General features: G+C 37.5%; 1 protein-coding gene across 3 annotated transcripts in view; it reads left to right on the top strand.

The window, feature by feature from the left end:
• Positions 1–13655: 13655 nt before the first annotated feature.
• PPT1 (polyprenyltransferase 1) overlaps positions 13656–22038 on the top strand; it is a 212124-nt gene continuing 203741 nt past the window's right edge. Inside the window, exon 1 of one of the 3 annotated variants that reach the window (XR_016247981.1) lies at positions 13656–14263. Coding sequence is in view for 1 of the 3 variants with exons in the window: in XM_089378810.1 (XP_089234936.1) it covers positions 14200–14263 (64 nt within the window). In the remaining 2 variants the exon portion in view is untranslated. The remainder of the gene's footprint in view (positions 14264–22038) is intronic. The other 2 variants (XR_016247980.1, XM_089378810.1) reach the window with 2 other exon arrangements.

The following is a 22038-nucleotide window of genomic DNA, read 5'->3' as shown; positions in this document are numbered from 1 at the left end:
ATGCTTTCCCCGGGTTACATACTGTGTTAATGTGTGCATGCGATTGATGTTTCATTGTTTTTAATGCTGCTAAATTGATGATCAACGTAGAGGAGGTTATGTATTATGCATGTATTCCGCAATAGTGTATAATCGGGATAATCTCTGTGAATAAGTGTCATATTATTCAAAATTTCTACAAAAAAAGCTACAATTGGCATAGATGTTCAAACCATGAATTTTCAGATGTTTATAATATTTAAGTTAGGATTGGCTTGTGATGTGAATCAAGGAGGGCATATATGGGGTTAAATGTATATATCATTAAATAATGCATATGTAATAGTGTTTGGCATAATAAAGGGTCCACATATGCACTGAGTGTGTATTTATAGAGATGATGTAATAATTATTACATGAAGGATGTGATTTGGATGCATGCGTGTATTAGGGTATTTAGAGGAGGTTTTGCTATAATTAAGAAGTTATTGTGTAACTCATCTATCTTATCTATCTTGGAGTTGATATCCATACTACATTTGGTGTATGTGGTGTGTACTATAGTTTATTTTGATATCTTAAACAACTGTTACGTAACATTTGGTATCAAAGCATACAATCATTGAGTTTGTCTCTTCCAAGTGAGTCCTCATGGCATTTTCACCATAGTCTTTTTTTGTGAAGTTTTAGATAATATTTTTTTTTGGATATTGAGACAAAATAACAAAACATATGTAGTAAAAATGTTAGATTTTGATTCACTATAATTTTAAAGTTCCATGTTGTGGAAGCTAGGGGTTTTGGCTGGTTTTAAAACTCGTCTCAAACAAGTGTTCTAGGTAGAACATTCATGTTTGATTTTAGAATGATTCAAATTGAGTGCCATTGGCTAAATTAAATAAAAAGCACAATATTTAAGGTAAAAATTTAAAAGTATAACTGAAAAATTGTACACGTAGTAGTCCATACAAGTTCGCTTCCCTAAAAGGGACAAAACAACAAGCTTTGGGAAAGTTACCATAACCTTCTCTTGACCATCCAAATTTGATCAAACCTATGGCATTGTAGGGAAGATATATCATGCTATAATAGATCTAAATTTTAGACTTACAAGTGATACAATTTAGATATATCCTAGATGGAAGGTTAACTAGAAAGATAGTTTCCAAATTAGGGTTTTAAAAGGTATGTTAACTTGAAATTGCCATAACTTTTGGTTGAGATGTTTATGTAACATCCCTGGTTAAAATTCCATGTAAAAGTTCATAAAGGAAAAAATAGGACCAAGGTCATGGGACACGTATTCCAAGCCGAATGGTGGGCATAACATCCTAGTGGGTGTTCATTTCGGTTATTATGACTAAAGGAATTGGAAAAGGCTTTGGAAATGCAAAATGACATTTTTTTGGCATATTTATTTATGAAAATAATGGAAATTAGAAGATATACCATGCTATGGCATTGCAGGGAAGATATATCATGCTATAATAGATCTAAATTTTAGACTTACAAGTGATACAATTTAGATATATCCTAGATGGAAGGTTAACTAGAAAGATAGTTTCCAAATTAGGGTTTTAAAAGGTATGTTAACTTGAAATTGCCATAACTTTTGGTTGAGATGTTTGTGTAACATCCTTGGTTAAAATTCCATGTAAAAGTTAATAAAGGAAAAAATAAGACCAAGGCCATGGGACACGTATTCCAAGCCGAATGGTGGGAAAAACATCCTAGTGGGTGCTCATTTCGGTTATTATGGCCAAAGGAATTAGCAAAGGCAATGACAAAGGCTTTGGAAAGGAAAAATAGCATTTTTTGGCACATTTATTTATGAAAATAATGGAAATTAGGAGAAAAGGAAGGTGAAAGGTCACAAGTTGCACGTGAGGAGGAAAATTAAGAAAATAGAGGCCTCATTAATAAAAAGGCTTCTAAGGATCAGTGTGGAAGGCTTGTGTTACACTAAAAAATGTCACCATGACTATTTACAGTTAGTATGGCTCAATCAACAGTCATGCTACCCTCTTAGGCAAGTCTTATGCCTCTGCTCTCCATGTCAAACTCCAAAAAAGAGAGAAAGTCTTGTATAAATGTATTTATCTCTGGGGACGCAGGTTCTCTCAACCTTACCTGCGGGGACGCTCCCAATGTTCACAAAAGCTGCGTCCAAAGACGCTCTGTATGTAAAGGGACAGGTGCGTCCCCCTGTAAAGGTTAGAATGCGCAAGTTTCATCTTTAAAAAGTTACTTGTGGTCATTTCTAGAGCATTCTAGAAGGTTGTTCAACGTGTATTGGGCGCCTCCAGATGGTTCATGCACTCCTATCAAAGAGGAACTTATCCCATCAATAAGGGAGCTATCCCACCCAAAGAGGGGATTATCCCATTGATGGTGGACCTGATTAACCTCCTCTTGAGCACTATAAATACAGGCATTGGGCCAGAAGGAGGGGAGGTTGAAAGCTATACATTTCTAAGGGTAAATGCTGCAGGAATTAGGACTCCCATTTAGAAGCTTGTGAGGAGAGATTGTCATCTTTACTTGTTCTATTTGGAAGTGGGTGAGCTTTGTCAAAGTAGAGGAAGACTCTTGTGGACCCTGGAAGGAGCTTGCACAACACCAAGGCTCAGGTTGTAATGGTTCCTTTTGATTACCTTTAATGCAAATTGGTCCATTCTTCTCAATAACTTGTTGTTTATGGGTTATTTCATGTACTCCTTGGTCTATATGTTGAATATGCTTTGTTTTATGTTATAATCAGGTGCTATTTAATTGTTTGACTGTTGGTGATTGCAGGTTTTGGAGAAAAGGAGGAGCTCATCCAGATCAACAAAGCTTGGACTTCTACAACAGCTTGGTCAGTGTACCTTTTTGTCAGTTCAATTTTGGAGCTCTCTCTCTCTTATCTCTCTCTCTCATACTCTTGGACACTTAGAGTTTTCTTGGAGCACTCTTGGAGAGTGTGGCATACTTGGGTTTTGGAGCAAGAAGGAAAAATAAGAACAAGAAAGCGCAAGAGGACATCGGGATCAACAACTACAATGGATTTTGCTTGCAGGTACCGAGTTACATGTATGTTTTCCTCACTAGTTTTGGCATGCATGTGGTTTACTGGCCATGATCTTTCATTACCATGGAGGATTGCTCGGATTAATAATGGATTTCCCTAACCTTGCCATTTATGGGATGACCATGGTGTTGTGGGTTCATTTCTTTGTTTTTCTAGTTGGTTCTCATGTTTCCTTTAGCTTGGGTTGAGTTACTATTTCCTAGAAGCCTTGGCTGGAAAAATGCTCTGGAATCCCTGTAACAGCTTGGGTTGAGCTATTAGTCCTGGAAGCCTTGGTTGGACAAATGCTCTCGAAGCCCTTGGTGGGTTGAGTTACTGGTATTGGAAGCCCTGGTTGGACAAACACTCTCGAAGCCCGACGACAATTATGGGTTGAGTTACTAGTCCTGCAAGCGTTGGTTGGAACAAATGCTCTAGAGCCCTGAAAGGCTTGGGTAGAAACCAAACTGGTGATGATTTGTGATGTCCGACCGTGAGGTGGAATCATTGTTTGTGTTATGAAACTAGCTCACAAAAATATAGAAAAGATAGATGAACGTATTAGAAATAAGCCTCTTCGAGAGGGCAACCTCCTTTACATTACGCAAATGAACAATTCTTGGATGATACAAATGACAAGACCTCATTTCTATATATAGGAGTCTAAGGGGTCATAATATAATCAGAGCCGACATAACAATAATAATGTAAGGGTACAATAATAACAATAGTGGGCTCCTATGGGGCACAATCATAGCAATATGGGGACTACATGGGTAGAACAATATAATAAGGGGTTACACTAGTAGTATAGGGACCTAACATGCCCCTCTCCTTCAAAAAGTGTTGTCCTCAACGCTTGAGTAGTTCTTGATGCTTTTGTATAAATTCTTGTCCTCCCATGTGGAATCTTCAGCTGATAAGTTCTTCCACTTGATGAGATACTCTGAAATTGATCTATTTTGCAACTTTTGATTTCTCGGTTCTGTGACTGCTTCAGGTTCCAATATGATTTTTCCTTCCTTGTCAAGTTCTTGCAATACTATTCGAACTGGGATCTTCTGCAACTTTTGAATGAGTTCCCACTCCTTTGGGCATATGGATATATGTAAGGCTTGATGTTTGGAGGAACACTTTGTGGAATCAAATGAATAGCATGATCATGATCATGAATAGGTGGGATGCCTCTAGGAGTCTCAAATACCTTGGAATGATTATCCAAAACATTTTGGAGATCTGGAGAAATACATGATTTCGATGTGGGATCCTCTAGTGAACATAATTGTGCAATTACACCTCGTTGTTCTTTATTTAGAAACTTTGTCATGCTGTTAGATTTGATTATCTTTCCAGGTTTTCCTTCGATACCCCTAAATTCAACTTCCTTTCCTTCCCAAAAAAATTTCAAGAAAAGTTCTTGAAAATTAAAAGCTATCGTACCCAAAGATTGTAGCCATTGGACTCCTAGTAAAACATCAGCACCACCCATTGGAATGGAAAGCATTGGGCTATTCAATACATATTCTCCCATGGATAGCTTGATATTATGGCACTTTCCAGAGCAATTTATGGTTCCTCCACTTGCAACCATCACTTGACACTCCAGTGCTGGATATAGGAAGCAATTCAATTCCTTGGCTATCTTACAATCAATAAAATTATGGGTACTACCTGAATCAATCAACACTCTTACCTTTTTCTTCTTGATATGTCCTTCTATCTTGATAGTTTGAGGAGTGGTAATTTCTTCCAATGCATTACAAGATATGGTCGGATTGATTTCTTGAGACTCGATGTGATCTTTCAATTCTTGAACATTTTTCTTCTTGATATGTCCTTCTATATTGATAGTTTGAGGAGTGGTAATTCCGTCCAATGCATTACAAGATATGATCGGATTCATTTCTTCTTTCTCGATCTGATCTTTCACTTCTTGAACCTTTTTCTTCTTGATATGTCCTTCTATCTTGAGAGTTTTAGGAGTGCTAATTCCTTCCAATGCTTTACAAGATATGGTGAGATTCATTTCTTCTTTCTTTGGGGTTGGTTTATGGTGTATATACTCTTCTTTTGACGTTTCTTGATCCTTTTCTTCCTCCTCTCCACATTCAATGTAAAATAATTTCTTCTCCGCACACTTATGACCTTTAATGTATTTGTTATCACAATTGTAACAAAGCCCTTTTTCACTTTTTTCTTCCAATTGTTGTGGTGTAACCCTTGTAGGTTGTGTATGGCTAGGAGAAACAACACTTCCATCTTTATAGTTGTGAGAGGTAGACTTCCTTGTTGCCATAATTTTACTTTCCACTTTGTAACAAATCCCTTTTTTTCTTTTTTCTTCCAATTGTTGTGGTGTTGCTCTAAAGAAGGTGTTGCTCTTTGTATCCTCATAATGTGCTATCATTTCCTCTGTGAAAATTGACCACGTAACAAGTTGTTTATATGAGAACAAAGCCCTTTATACCATAAAAAATGATCCAGTTCTAAATATGAAGATGCAATACATATCTTTTGTAACAATGGTACACCATGTAGATCAAAATATTGCTCCATCTGTAGTATCCAATTTACTAGATCCTTTCCATCAAACTTCCTCATATCGACTTTTCTTGATTTCAGGAGCTCGATCTTGAACTGACTGTAACTCTGTACTTTCAAATCTCAAAGTTCTGAAATTATCTCTTGCAGTAGCCCTTTGAGTCCTCTTTCTAACCCCGCAAGTTTGATCAGAATTCGATTCTCCAAGAAAGAGTTATGCCCAATCTCCTACGATGACCTGATTATATAATGTTTCAGTAGAGCGAACTTGTACGACGTGCCATGTGTAACTGTTTCGACCTTCGAATCTGAAAACTATTCAGAGAGAAAGTTATGACGATTTTCCCAAGGTCACCTGTTTAGGATGTAATTCAGGAGTCTGTAAAAACCCTAACTTCCTCAGATCATATATCCAAAAATATAGTGAGACAAGATCTGAAATCCATACCCAAGATTCAGAATGATGTTTTCTCAAATGGGTTTTTTCTTTAGCTTCTGAAACTTCGTAGAGAAAAGGTTACAACGAAAATACCACGATGACCTATTTTAGATGAAATTCTAGAGCTTGCAAAAACCCTAACTTCCTCATATTATATCTCCGAAAATATAATGAGACAAGCTCTGAAATTTGGACACGCAGTTTAGAAAGACTTCTTCTCAAATGGGTTTTTTTTTAGCTTCTGAAACGTCGTAGAAAAAAAATTATAGGGAAAATACCATGATGACCTGTTTGGAGCAACGAAACCCTAGAATCCAAAGCTTTGATACCAAATGTTATGAAACCAGCTCACAAAAAGATAGAAAAGATAGATGAACGCCTTAGAAATAAGCCTCTTCGAGGGGGCAACCTCCTTTACATTACACAAATGAACAATTCTTGGATGATACAAATGACAAGGCCTCCTTTATATATATAGTAGTCTAAGGGGTCATAATATAATCAGAGCCGACATAACAATAATAATGTAAGGGCACAATAATAAAAATAGTGGGCTCCTATGGGGCACAATAATAACAATATGGGGACTACATGGGCAGAACAATATAATAAGGGGGTTGTACTAATAACAACAAGGGGTTACACTAGTAGTATAGGGACCTAAAAATTTGATGGGTTGAGGTGGTTTGGCCTCTGGAAGCCTTGGTTTGGTTTTGATGGATTGTTCCATGAGATCCCACATTCATGCTTGTAATATGGCATGGGGGTGACTAACTGAAGAGAGATTTGACTCAACCATGTCTATGGTCGGGTGGTATGTGGAAGTCCCAAACTTGGTTGCATTTTGCTTGTGGCAATAAAATATCTTTACAATGGTATTGATGGGTAAATATGCTTATTGTTACGTGGCATATATTGTTCTATGCTTAACATCTCTGATGTTTATATGTTGGTTATGAATGATGCAGGGCCTAAGAAATCGAAATGTTGCATAAGCATAATCAATAACATATTAATGATGTTAAGAATGTGAGATGACTACAAGAAGCAGAATCAAGATAATTAGTGAAGAAATGAATATGTTTGGTACAAAAACCTTATATATTGAGTATATCAAATAAGAAATGCAAACAACAATTTTAAAGTATGAATAAATAAAATGATAGAAAATATCACCATTCAACTTTGAAAAGAGGAGGAAGGTAAGATCCAAATCGACAATTTTTTTTTAAGAAGTTGAGCTCCAACTTGAAAATTTCAAAGTCAAATATGATGAAATTATCTCAAAATTAGTTAGTAAAGACCAAGAAAAAAGGATATAGGATGTCATTGTCTCTGAAAAGAAGAATGATGACATAGGTGTGTAGAATGAAGGAAAACCATCAAATGTGAAACCATATCAACATCCTCATTACCATGGAATATTTCATGGAAAACAAGAAGATGGAATACTCATCGATATTCATGGAACAAGAGCCAAGCCCAAGGATTGCATGCTTTGATACTAAATGTTATGTAACAAATGCTTAAGATATCATTATAAACTAGATAATACACCATATGCACTAAATATGAGCATGGAGCGCAACTCTAATACAAATAAGATAGATGAGTTACACAATAACTCCCTAAATAATGGGAAAACCTCCTTCAGATACCCCATTACATGCATACATCCAAATCATATCTCCCCTCAATATATGATTAGATGATATCTCTACATATACATATTCACTTATTGTGCATGTGGAGTTATCATTAGGCTGATCATTATGCATATACATTTATCCCATTACATATGCATTTAACCCCAAATATTCTCCTTTTAAGGTCATATAATATACATTTAACTCCATATATACCCCTGATTAATTGCAAAAGAGACCAAGTCAATTACTTATTGCCATATCAGTATTTTATTCTATAGACATTAGAAAGTATTTCAAGTCTAAAAATCTATTTAGAAGTGATCAATGTCAACATTATTTCCTTACTGGAACTAGTAATTTAAACATTGTATTTGAATTTAGACACACATGCTACAACATATTGAAAATGACAAAAGGTTCTTGAAAAGCAACTAAAACTTTATGAAGTTATATCACTTCAGAAGTAAATTGGTTTAAAAATGGGGGTCATAAAATGTTAATGTTTTTTATAAACCTCTAATATGCAAAGTAATAAAAAATTGCATTGAAATTCAACTTTGCAAACATAATCATTTGAAAAAAGACCAAAATTGGCTTAAAGGTCAAAACCATGAATTCTCAAAGTGTTTGAATTCTAGTTAGTGTTCAAGTTTGGATTGGTTTGGCTTGAAGCTCGAAGTAAGTGTGTACAAGAATTGAAAACATGTAAATACAATAAGTCAAAACTACAACTATCATACCATTGTTAAAGATTCATTGAATTTGAGCAATATAACAAATTGTGAAAATCTTGAAATTTATAGTTAGATAATGTAGATTAAGAGTCCAAAACCTTGAATTCAAGTACAATAACTATTTGAGGTAAAAAACAACATGTTATAGCTGAAAAGCAAAGCTAACATTGTTATACCTTATGAATTGAATAAACATGTTTAAAATGTGTCTGAAAAGGATAAGCACCAAAATAAATCACCTAAATGAAACCTAACTTCTAAAAAAAGTTGTAGATGTTTGAAATAAAATGAAGCCAATTTGCATTTTAAGGATTTTAAAACCAAACATGGGATGAAGGAAATGCCTAATATGAGTTTGAGACCTTGATTACCCACCATTAAAAGTATGTTGATATTTCACATTTCAAAATTGATCAAAATCAACATAAATAAAAATCATAATGTCACAAGATCAATTCTTGTTATACGTCTTCAAACAAAATGAAATTTCAAATTAAGAAATTATTTCACTCAATATTTAAAATAATGCATATTAATTAATATTACAACCTCAAAATTAAATATCTGCTTATTATTAAATGACATTGTCTACAGAGGCAACACTTTTGCTTGAATGACCAAAAATAGTTGTAATTGTTAGAATCCTATATATATATATATATATATATATATATATTATATATTAAATTGATAGTATGAGTGCTTGATTTCTGTTTTTAATGGTGGAAATGTATTCAACACCATAAAAAACCCTTAGGGCACCCAAAATCTTGAAACTTGACAACTCTATCTCAGATTTCCAAAAATTTACACAGGATTTTTTCAAAATCCTATTGGAATTTCTATTTTTTTCAAGCAAAATTGACACCACTTTGGACTAGGCGTTATTAAATTTGGTAATGTATAAAAAAATAAAACAAAAACTTGTTAAGAATAAAAAACATAAATCAGAACAGGCAAAACAATCTCTTTCTAGCAAAAATAGAACAAAAGTATTCAAAGTCAATGAAACCAAAGCAAGTTAATGAAACCAAAGCTATAAGTAAACAACTTACACCTTTATGTTTATCATTTCTTGAAATATGACACAAACTCAACTTGAAATAATTTAGAAAAGTTATATATATATATATATATATCAAAATACAAACGTAAAGATCAACTATGAACAACATTGTGGTAAGATTGACTTGGATAGAGCGTTATGTGGTCTCTGATTCAGAAATTGAATCAAATGAGCAACAAGAGGTGGCTGCAATCATCAATGCTCCAACTTAGGCCTCTCCTCATGCTAACTCTTCCACTTTGCCAATTATCATTATGGACTAAAAAGTCCACCATGCACTATGTCTCAAGGTCTAGAGTGGGTGATACCTCTTTTTTTATAAGCAATATCATGATGTTTTCATCAGTTTTTCTTTTGGGCGAATATATGTATTATTGTATCTCTTTTTTCACTTTGATTGGATCAGAACGAGAAATCTAGTGATAATGGAGGAATTAAATGGTATTTGTTATAACATCTAGTTCTCAGGTATTAGAAGTGGGATACTTTGAACTTGTCATTTTTGTCTATTGTTGGTCTAACATTGTCTGGTCATCCCTGGTGGTAGATATGATCTTCTAGGTCACTCTTAAGGATGTATGTTGAACAATTTTCATTGTAAAATCTTTTGATATAAATAGAAATCTACTGAAAAAAAGATTAACTATATAGTGCAAATTATCGTTTTAAATTTAGTTGAAACAAATTTATAGCAACAAATTAATTACAAAATAATTTAAGTTAATGAGTAGCATAACTTATAAAATAGTAAGTTGAACGAGTTAAATAAATCAAATAGAGATGATTGATTGTCGGTCTTAATTATAAAATATAATTATTTTATTATAAATATACATGAATAATTATATCATATATATTATTTAAAATTAATTATAAATTAGTGTATTTTTTAACAAGAATTGAGAATACCCCAGATGCGGGTAACTCGACAGGTGGTACTGAGGAGCCACATGGTAACCATGTGCTGCCTCATGTCTAAGCTGGGCATTCAATGCAATGGAGCCGCCAAGGAATAAAGGAATGGCGAACAACGGAGGCAATTCAATGCACCGTTCGGGTTATTGGAGCGCCTGCAGTGAGTAGTTATGGCGAGCAAAGCTCGAGGCAGGGGCAAACAGATTAATAAAGGTGGCGGGATGATGGTTCATGCTCAGTGTCTTGTATTTGGATTTCAGGCTCCTGCCTGGTCTTCGGTCCTCAGAGCATCAGCTCTTGCTATCCCCTTGTCTGTTGGACGCCATTGCAATCCTGTTAAGCTGGTTGGGTGTCGTTTCTATATTATCGGGTGCCGCCTCAAGCTGGATAATCCTTCTTATTCTGCCCTGGTCCTTACCCCCGGCGCGCTGGCAAAGATGGTTAGGCCCCGACAGCGCTTGCTCAGCCGTCGTGGCTCTGCCCGGGGAGGGTCATCTCGTCCTCCAGTCGAAGAATCAACCACCCAATGCTGTCATTGTCATTGCCACCGAGTTGCAGAGGCCAACCCACTCCAAACCAGCCAATTCATGGACTCTAGTAGCCCAGATTCTGACCCAGCACCCTTGCCCGCCTTTGGCTCTGCCATTTTTACCTTTAGTAGCTCCCAGAACAAGCCCTGTATTAATGCCCACGTTTCAGTTCTCTTCCTTGAGGATTCTCAGAATGATGGCGATGGTCATTGCAGCAAAGGGAAGCACCCAGGGGAGAGTTCGGAGAATGTTGAGGGGAAGCCAGCGGAGGCACCAGAGCAGGCTGCCAACCTTCATCAGCCTCACACGGTGCAGGCTCCCTATCCGTCTGCAGAGGAAAGGGAGAAATATGGCTGGTGCGAGGTGGTCGAGGAGGAGTCGGAAGATTAGCTGTCCAGCCGTCCAGCATTGCACACTCCAGCGTTGCTCAGGTCTTGTTTTGGCTTTCTGTTTATGTAATGTCGGTTCAATGTCTGTTCTGGCTGTATTTGCAACGCCCGAAAGGGAAACTGTTGATGGTCTTTTGTTGCCCCTGTGTGGGATGAACACTCTCGGTCCAGAGCCCCTGCGAGGGAAAACTAGTTTTCGTATGGTTGCTCTTTTGTGGTTCAGGGCCCCTGCGTGGGTTGTTTTGAATAGATATGGTGCCCCTGCGAGGGCGGTCTTTTTGATTTTTCCCACTCCAGAGTGCTACAGTTTAGCCTCTGGTAATATGGCACTGTGTATGTAATTGTTTTTTTGGTTCCTGTAAATAATAGAATAGTAGTTTAACGAGAAAAAAAAAAAAAAAACAAGAATTGAGAATAACCATTATATTAAAAGATATTGAGTTAAAGCTTACTTTAAATACATGGGCAAGTTGAAATCAGTGGACATGGTTGTTATGGCGTATGTATCATTGACCATCTACAAAATTATGACCTTGAAGCTTTTGAACAAAATGCTACAATATCTACAATATTCCATTGTACATTCACTAATACAGATTTAACAAAAACCAAAATTTACAATGTATCCACCCCTTTTGCCCCTATTAAGGAAGGGGGACATAACACTTTTGCCCCTACAACCAAAGTTCACCTTGACCCCAAATTAGCCATGTGACCAACCTTGGAGTTGTTTGATTTGAGAACATGGAGACATTTCTTCTTGGGGATAGACCGATACAACTGATAACTCTACTTGAAAATCTGACTTAATTTTGTATATGAGAGGAGAGATTCTTAATATAGATGGTGTATTATGTTCAATGAATCACTAAAAACAATCATCACCCCTCGGGGCATCTCAATTGGTGATGATTGTGAAAATGAAGTGTTATGTGCGAAGAAGTTCGGGGTTCAAATCCCCTTGAGTCACCTGTGCCTGCAGAAGGGGCATATGTAGGCACCTAAGAGTTACAGAAGGGACATATGTAGGCACCTAAGAGTTATAGTAGTAGCGGTTGGAACCAACCTCGTGTCACACAAAGTATGAGACCAACTTAGTTGCCAATTCCTCTAGTCACAAAAAAATCACCAGAAGGGACATATGTAGGCACCTAAGAGTTATAGTAGTAGCGGTTGGAATCAACCTCATGCCACACAGAGTATGGGACCAACTTAGTTACCAATTCCTCTAGTAAAAAAAGAATCACTTGGCTTCAACAACTTTGTGGGAAGTGTGACCTAAACCCCAAACATACTTATATTTTTATGAATTCTCACCTAAAAAAAATTACCAACTCCTGCCACCCCTAATTAAAAAAAATTATTTACTAAAAATTAATTTAACAAAATATTAAAAACAAAACAATATTAACAAAATATTATTTAACTTAATTTACAAATTCTCAATCACCATAATCCAAATCTCTCTCTCTCTCTCTCACACACACACACATATTCATTCTTCTAATTTCAAGTGAAAGACATTTGAATTTCACTGGGTGTCCAATTTACATTCGATTAAATTTTTTGATGTGGGGCATTTAAAAAAAATACCCCACTTAAAATTTGTAGTTGAATGCAAGCACGGAGAGGGATCAGATCTTTTGAGATAAGAATATCTTAAGATGCAAAAAGATGCTTGGTAGATCAAACATCAAGATGGATAAAGGCTAGTTTAATTCCCCCTTTAAATAGACTATATTCCACATGAATACCATGGGAAATACCATTGATTCTCATAAATCAAGTTTACCTTAACTACTCAACAAAAATTAATTAAAAAAATAATAACTTATAATTTTAAACAAACTACCCCAAACAAACTATTTTTATATAATTTATCCAATCAAAATATTTTAATTAATATTTTTGTTTTAAACAAAGTCTTTCGGTAAAAATCACATGAGAGAATTTTTTGGCCGAGGCGTTTCGAACCAACAAGTGCGGTTCATCATCAGAAACCAATAAGTATGTTTCATTATCAGGACCAGATGAAGAAACAGACCATGGCAAAAACTATTTAATTATTTTTTATTTTTATTGTAATATAACTTCAATGACATAATCTTACAACATTTTTTTCACATAATGCTCCTTAGCTTTGAGCTAAAATAAGTTTTTAGGTAACCTTACAACATTTCCTATTAACTTATTTAGGTAACCTTACAACATTTCTTTCCTATTGAACTGGAGCGCCTCTTTTTCATCTAACTTTGAATTTCTTTCCTATTACACTGGGGAGCGTGTCTTTTTCATCTAACTTTGAAGGAATACATGCGAATGCCATAGTTACCTATGAAATAATCAAAACATAAAATATAAGAACTTACCAATTCTCTTGGGTCAGACCCCTCGGGCGATAAAACCTTGTTAAAACCTTCGCTTTACACTCTCTACCTGCACACGCCAACTGGGATTTCACATATTATTGAAGATCCCGACTTTGCAGGGGAAATCGAATTCATTCTTGGTATGGCCAATAGGCTGTCTCGCTCCTCTTCCCAACTGAGAAAGCACATCTCAATCATTCCGGTCTTCTCTTCCCTTCCATATCAAACGTCAAAGGCATCTCCAATTACCGACAATCGTCACCCGGATGGGCCATCAATTTATCAGCAACAAAGCCATCTACATGGCTTGGGAAGCGAGTTTGGACTCGCCAACAAATGCCTACTAGATTATTTCAGTTTACATAAATTTCATTTTCATTCGCTGAGATCCACCGAGCTAGTTACTGGAAGCAGACCATTTTTTCAATATCAGCCCACTTCGCATTTTTGTTCTTCAAGAGAAACTCTGTTGAAGGGAGAGAAAGAGGCGAGCATTGCATCATGGATCGATGTCTACTTACCCAAGTGGTTGAGACCATATGCTCACTTGGCCCGCCTGGATAAACCCATTGGAACCTGGTTGCTGGCATGGCCTTGCATGTGGTAAGTCGATTGCTCCTTCTTTCTTTTATACACGAATTCATCTTTGCCTTTCGTAATTCGTTCGATTTTCTACACTCGCGCAGTTGTAAGCTTAACTCTGTAAGCCACGGGGACCTCCTAACTAATAAATATTTATATAAGCCATGGGGACCTCCTAACTAATAAATATATATATAAAAGAAAAGAAATCAGCTTCCTTTTCAGCCTGAGGGTTAGTGTGAGGTTGCTGGTACTATGCTATTCTACAAATATATTCACTGCTATTCTACAAATATATTCACTTAAAAATTCACAGTATGACTCGAAGCTAATACCACAATATTTATAGGCATTAAGTCATTATAATAATATTTAGTAATACATTATAACTAATCATGTTTATTAACAAAGATTTGAACCTAGTTGAGATAACAACAATTCCAATCAACCACCTGAAATAACCCCAATTTACCATATATATATATATATATAAATGAATGTAGGTATATCTAGATATGGAAATATATACTAGCATGCAGCTATATGCATAAATATGATTTTGAGCTGGCAAAGCTCAGGGCCCTAATTGAACTTCTATGCTTATTAGTTATCCACGTTTTCACTGTTGTTCTGGAAATCTGCATTTCTAACGCATTTTCGATTTTTTTTCTATGTAGAAAATTAAAACTCTATCTGTCTATCGATCTATCTATCTCTTTTTGCGAAGGAAAAAATTTCTATTCATAAAGGGAATTGAAATTACACTTTTCAGGTGCATGTCACTATGTTCAAAACATATTAAAAAGCAAAATCGGATCTCAGAGACTGAACCCTTCATCACCTACAGTCATACTTTTCCCAGCATTTATATGTCACACTCCTCATAACATAATGTTCACATGTCACACTCCTCATAACATAATGTTCACGGTACAGTCCTATTACAGTTCATGTAATTTATATTCCGATGGTTCTACCATCATCAACGAAAAAGAGCTTATAGATCTGTATCTTATTATCTCCAACCCAACACTTTTAATAAGCAAATAAATGCATGAAAAAAATTAAAGCATCTTCAGCAGGCAGCCAAGGAGAAAATCAGATACCGGTCATAAAAGAAACAGGGATTCCATCCCTTATTTCCTCCATCACCATGGAACAATTCAGCTTCTCCTTAACCATCCTTTGAGAAGAGATCTGCTTCTACTTTTAATTCCCCGAATCCACAAGTAAACGAAATGTGATAAAAGGATGGCACAATCTCTTTTAGCTGTTCTGCAAAAGGCCATATGTGCACATTATGTATCTGAGCATTCCCAGTCATCCAATTTAGTTATTTCTTTTTAACTGGAAATCATATTTATATTATATAAATTCGTGTCTGGCTTGCGGCAAATACATCAGGAATTTCATAGCAACTTCTTCAAAATTTCTATCTTTTTTCTCTTATCTAAGATATATGCTAAACTTTCCTGAGGAGCATATTGCTGAGCGACAAAAATGGGGTTTCTGTAGGTGTAAACCTTACAAAATTGCCGCAGCAGAATATAACATTTACAAAACATAAAACTACTGATTGATAATAAAGTCCTTGATGACTATGAACCTACTAGAGTCTTGAGGAGGCTCATTGATGACTATGAACCATTACCTTGAGGGGTTAATTTGGATGCTCTTGTCTTCTAAATGTTCTTAGAACTGATCTGGATCGTGAGATCCCCCTCTTTTCTCCCATCGATGCAGGATTACATTGGAGTCGCCACCCAATATGCATTCTGATCCAAAAATTGTGTCCCCAAGGGCCACTAAGGAATTCCAGCAATCATGTTTTTCTCTGAATTGAACAGACATGTAAATATTGACAAAGAAGCATACCTGATTTGAAGGAATATGTAGAAAATGAGTAGCCAACTAGTGAGATGTTGAACTAGATTCTAGCAATTTGAGCAAAGATTGAGACCACATGGTGGATATGGTGGATATCTTGCCTGAAGCTCCTCTTGCACTAACAGAAAGAATCCCACTACCATTCCAAATCTTGTGCTGATTTTGGAGGACCTCTTGATCCCCCATTTTTGTCTCCTGGAGCAAGAGAACTAAGGGTCTCTCTTTCTTGATCAAAGATTTCACTTCATCCTTTTTGCTGACTCCAATCCCTTGCAATTCTAGGAGAGGACCCTCATTACTTACTTGCTATATGAGTAGCCCCTTGTTGAGGGGCTGAGTTGCCTCCTTTTCTGGTGTTTCTTTATCCTTTTAGTTTTGGATCTAAGATTGCCAGTGTTCCTATTTCTTTATCCTTCCTTACCTCTATATTGGTCCGCCAACTAGCCTTCCGTTGAAGCCTTTCTAATTCTTTTTCCATCTCTGCCTCAAACTTGTCAGCTAAGCTTGGAAAGGAATGCCCTAATTTGGAGTTTTTAGCGGAGAGAAATTGTTCCTCTTCCGAGGAAGACTTCACTGTTTGCTGCTTTGGTATTGGGTCATTTTCTAATGGCGATATGGATTCATCATTTTTCTCAGGTTCATGCTCTAGTCTCAAATTTTGTACGTGTTCTTGTACATTGGTTTCAAGAATCTCACCTTCTTCAGTCATTTAATTGAGAGCCTCGAATTTGTTATTTTTCTCATTTTGGCCTTTACTAGATCCTCCCCCTCCCTCCAGAGTGGATCACTTAGGGGAAGTTGTTCATTTCCCTTTGTTCCCATTTTGATCTGGCTGCTTTAGCAAAATTTTCTATTGTTTAAATGGGCCTTGTTATCAACCAAAAGTGGGTGACCCCTAGGAGAAAATTTTCTCCTGTTCATCTCTTCCAGTCGGCAACAAGAAACCCTTGACAACCACCTTGTAGCCGATGTGACATGCCATTCATATCTCTGCCACCTGCATCAGTAATATGTCCCCTCACCCATTAGCCAAGAGCACATGTTGGAAGGTGGGCCTCTGATCAAAAGGTACTTTATTCATTTTGCAATCAGGTGCTTATGCTTCTCTGTGTTTGGGCATTTTGGCATGGATTATGGGGTAACTTAGGAGAAAGAAGAGTCTTGGCTGCGATCTTGTTCCCTAACCTTAAATGGGGGGTTAATTCTCAATCCTAGTCTAGTGGGACCTCCCCTAATGTAGAAATGGCAAGAAATTTGCTACTACTAATGAATTTGAACTGAAAACAAGAGATACAAATTTCTTCTACAATTTGCAGAATAGAAAATCACAAGATAGAAACACATGCAATGACATGCAACCATCAAAACACAAGGAACACAATGATTTTACAGGGGAACCCAACTAGGAAAAACCCCTCCGCTGCTTTTCATTAATCAGATGAGAATGAGAAACTATTACAATGTCTTGCTTCAAGCTCTGAAGCACACACTGCACTGTAAAACTGTTCTCCTACTTCATGACCTGCTCTGACCAACACTTAGCCAATTCAAGCCTCAACCAAGCTCCTATTTCCTTGCGCAATCTTGGAGGAAATTAGCTCCTAAATAATAGGGCAATTCCCTATTTCCTTGTGCAAATCCCAAGGAATTGATCACCTGCATAATTGTCAAGCCTGTATGCTCAACTAGTATACAATTCATGATTACAATGTGCCTTTTCCTCCACTCCAACTAGGAAATTCGAATTCCATGCATGTCTGGGCTATTTTTGGTTGATTGACTAGTTAACTGAGAGATCAGTGAGTTAACAACAATTATAACTACTCAACTGATCTTCAACTGTCTCAACTAGTGACTAGAGCTTAGTTAACTGAGTTCAACTGAAAATAATTGAACTAGATTACTAAATTTTAGCAATCATTACATGCACAACTCTACTCCAAACCTACAAACCGAATTTGCTGTTCTAACTAAGTGACAAGGCCATGTCACTCAAGCTAACTGCAATCCAAGTCATCTCGCTGATGTGGAAAATTGAATTACTCAATTTGACGAAGGCATAAGTCAAATTGAGCCTTTCTTGCTACAATTTCTAACACTCCCTCTTAGCAAAAAAGGGATTTTGCACCACCCCTATCCTGCACTTGTGGAACTCGAATTTGCCTCTTGACAATGCCTTTATCAAAATATCTGCATCTTGCTCCTCAGTGGGAATGTACTGCAACATCATGATTCTCCTTTGCACACAATCTCTCAAGTGATGGTACTTGATATCAATGTGCTTGGACCTATCATGAAATACTGGATTCTCAGAGAGTTTGATACAACTCTGATTATCACAATAAATCACTGTCGGATCCATCTCTTGACTGAAAAGACCAACAAGAATTTTCCTCATCCATATGGCCTCGCATGTTGCTTGACTTGCAGCCATATACTCGGCCTCTACTGAGCTGAGTGCCATAGACCTCTGTTTCTTGCTATATCAGGAAATAGCTGCAGACCCAACACTGAAGATAGCTCCTGAAGTGCTCTTCCTGTCTGATGGACTCCCTGCCCAATCTGCATCAGTGAAGCCTTGGAGCTTCACACCATTAATCGTCCTGTACCATAGCCCAAAATCTGTTGTGCCTCTGAGGTATCTAAGCACATGCTTTGCTGCTTTTTAGTGAAGCTTGGTGGAATTCACCATAAATTGTCTCCAACCCAAGGAAGTAATGCATCTCCTTCATCTCGAATTCTCTTGCAAGGTCCTCCTTGCAGCAGTGGATCAACTACTCATCCCTTATAAGTATCAAGTCATCAACATACAATACCAAGATAAGCAACTTGCCACCTACCACAATGTGATAGAGATTGGCATCTGCTTCACTTTTGGTGAAGCTCAATCCACTGAGATATGTATCAATCCAAGTGTACCATGCTTGGGGGTCCTTCTTGAGACCATAAAGGGTTCTCTTGAGTCTATACACGTGTCTCCCTGTCATATGTCTCAAACCCCTCAGGCTGCTATGTAAATCTCTTCCTCAACCACTCCATTGAGGAAGGCAGTCTTCACATCCATTTGGTGGATCTTCCACCCCATCTATGCAACTAATGCTAGAATGGTTCTGATTGAGGAATATCTTGCCACAGGGGCAAATGTTTCCTCATAGTCAACTCCCTCTACCCGTGAGAAGCCTTTGGCCACAAATTTGGCCTTGTACTTCTCAATGTTCCCATCAACTGCATGCTTCACTTTGTAAATCCATCTGGAACCAACAACTGACTTGGTCTCTGATCTCGGCACCACCTCTCATACACTGCTCTTCATGATGGAGTCATATTCCTCCACCATGGCATCAACCCACACTGGTTGAGAAACTACTTCCTCAAATGAAGAAGGCTCATAATCAATGAGTTTTGTCATGAGTGCCATGTAACCGGTATACATGTCTGGTGACCTCCTCTGCTCGTGCAAGGATGTAGGAGCTCCCACATGCTCCCTAGCATCTTGCACCAACTTGTCAGCCTCTCTGGTTCTCTTCCCCCTCTCTGGAAGATTCTGGTTGAGTGGGTGCCTCCACTCTGCCTCCTGTCTGCTCCTCCACATGTGGCTGCTCCACAACATCTTGAAGCTCTGCATGAGGCTCCTCCTTTGGAACTAAAAGCTCCTCCTCTAGTGGGATACTCAGCTCTCGCTCTAGAGAGCATCTCATAGCCTTCTCCTCATCAAATTTGACATCTCTCCTCACCATTGTCATCCCGAGTGAGGGAAAATACGCCTTGTAATTATGTGGTGTCTCTGTGTATCCTACAAAGATTCCCATCTCAGCTGTCGGCTCCAATTTCTTCCTGCCACCCTTGGATACATGACAATACACAGTAGCTCAAAAAATTAAAAAATGGGATACATCTGGCTTTCTCCTAGAGAAAGCTTCTTCGGGTGTGATCATGCCAAGTATTCTGTGAGGGCTCCGTTGCTACAAATAAATTGCGGTGTTGCATGCTTCTGCCCATAGATGTAATGGCAACCCTTGATCATGCAACATGGCTCTTGCTGCTCCCACTATGCTTTTGTTTTTCCTTTTAGCCACCCCATTTTGTTGTGGGTTATGAGGTGCTATCAGTTCTCTTCTAATACCCTCTTTGGCACAAAATTCCTTGAAGGTGTTAGATACAAATTCTCCTCCATTATCACTTCTCAGGGCTTTTAATTTCTAACCAGTCTCCTTTTCAACCAATGCTTTGAATTCAACAAATTTGGAAAAAAAACTTCCTTTTTCCTCATGAAGAAGATCCAACATTTTTGAGAAAAGTCATCAACAAAAATCACATAGTACCTGTGTTTTGTTGTAGAGGCTGTCGAAAATCGTCCACATTCATCAGAGTGGACTCGCTCCAAGATTGCTCCAGCTCTGCTATCTTGGCTCTGGAAGGTGGATTTGACATATTTCCCTAGTGTGCATCCCTTGCAGACATCATGCTGGTCAAGGGTGCATTTCGAGAGACCAGTGGTAATCTGCTGCATGATTTTTAAGGCCCCATGGTGTAAGTGTCCCATGCGCCTATGCCAGAGTTCTCCAACATCTCGACTCTGCACATTTTTTTCCTTGCTACTCAGTGCAGCGCAAGCATCCACCTCAAGTTTGTAGAGATTTTTCACTCTAACTCCAATCTGTTTCACTTGCCCTGTAGCTACATGCTTTAGAAAAGCTTTGCCCTTGCTGAACACAATATCATAACCTCTGTCCTCCAATACAACTACATAAATCAAATTCTTCTTCAGCCTAGGTACATACATAACATCTTTCAGATGAAGATGGGAGCCTGACTCCCTCTTAAAGGTGACAGTACCAATTCCTTTGGTACTATACCTCCCATCATCTCCAAGTTCTATGTGCATCTGGAGATCCTTCTCCTCTAGGCTACTGAAGAATTCATTGCATCCTATCATATGGAATGAGGCACCAAAATATAGGTACCACACACTCCCCATTATAGTGCTTGCCATGCGTGATCTAGGAGGATCCCGTTAGATCAGTTACACAAGTTCAGTTTCGTCGTCAACATTCAGGTCCAGTGTCGTCAGCTTCGACAATGATGTTTATGGTTTAGGTTGTTCTGGTAATGTGTATGGTTTTCATGGTGATATGGTTTGGAACCTGGTTGTCGACATGTGGTTGTCATCAGTTCCGCCAGGATTTGGTCGTCGATATGTGATTGTCGTCTGTCTCGCAGGATTTGGTGTCGAAGTGGGTTTGTCATCCATTTTGCAGGGTTTGGTTGTCGTCATCATGTGACGATTGTCGCAAATGTCACTTTGTGACAATTTGATGTAAATGGTCATGTTAGAACAAAATGATGAATGACAAATCCTAACCTAAAGACCTAAAACCCTAAACCTAAAACATTGACTTGACCTAAGTCTAAACCCTAACCTAAAACCTAAACCCATGTATTAAACATACATTGAAAACCATAAACCTAAGTTCTAAAACCATTACAATGTAAAACAAATACATTAAAACTAAGGTATAAACCCTCTCGGCCATATAATAAACATTATAAAACAATATAAATTGCAAACATAGTCTAAACCCTAACCTAAAACCTAAACCCATGTATTAAACATACATTAAAAACCATAAACCTAAGTTCTAAGACCATTACAATGTAAAACAAATACATTAAAACTATGGTATAAACCCTCTTGGCCATATAATAAACATTATAAAACAATATAAATTGCAAACACAGTCCTAACTGCTGTCTTGACTGCGTCGGAACTGCGGGCTCATGTGAGCAGACAGGGTAGGCTGCGCGGATATGTGGACAGACAACCATAACAGTCAGGCGGTTGGACTAACCATCAGAACTATGCCATTTGATCAGCTGCAAGGATTAGCCGTCGGGGTTAGCTTCAGGAG

Source organism: Pinus tabuliformis, chromosome J (assembly GCF_031772625.1).
Source record: "Pinus tabuliformis cultivar Carrire ecotype Pingquan chromosome J, CPIR1, whole genome shotgun sequence".
Classification (NCBI taxonomy): Eukaryota; Viridiplantae; Streptophyta; class Pinopsida; order Pinales; family Pinaceae; genus Pinus; species Pinus tabuliformis.
This window is presented reverse-complemented; position numbering and strand designations above follow the sequence as displayed.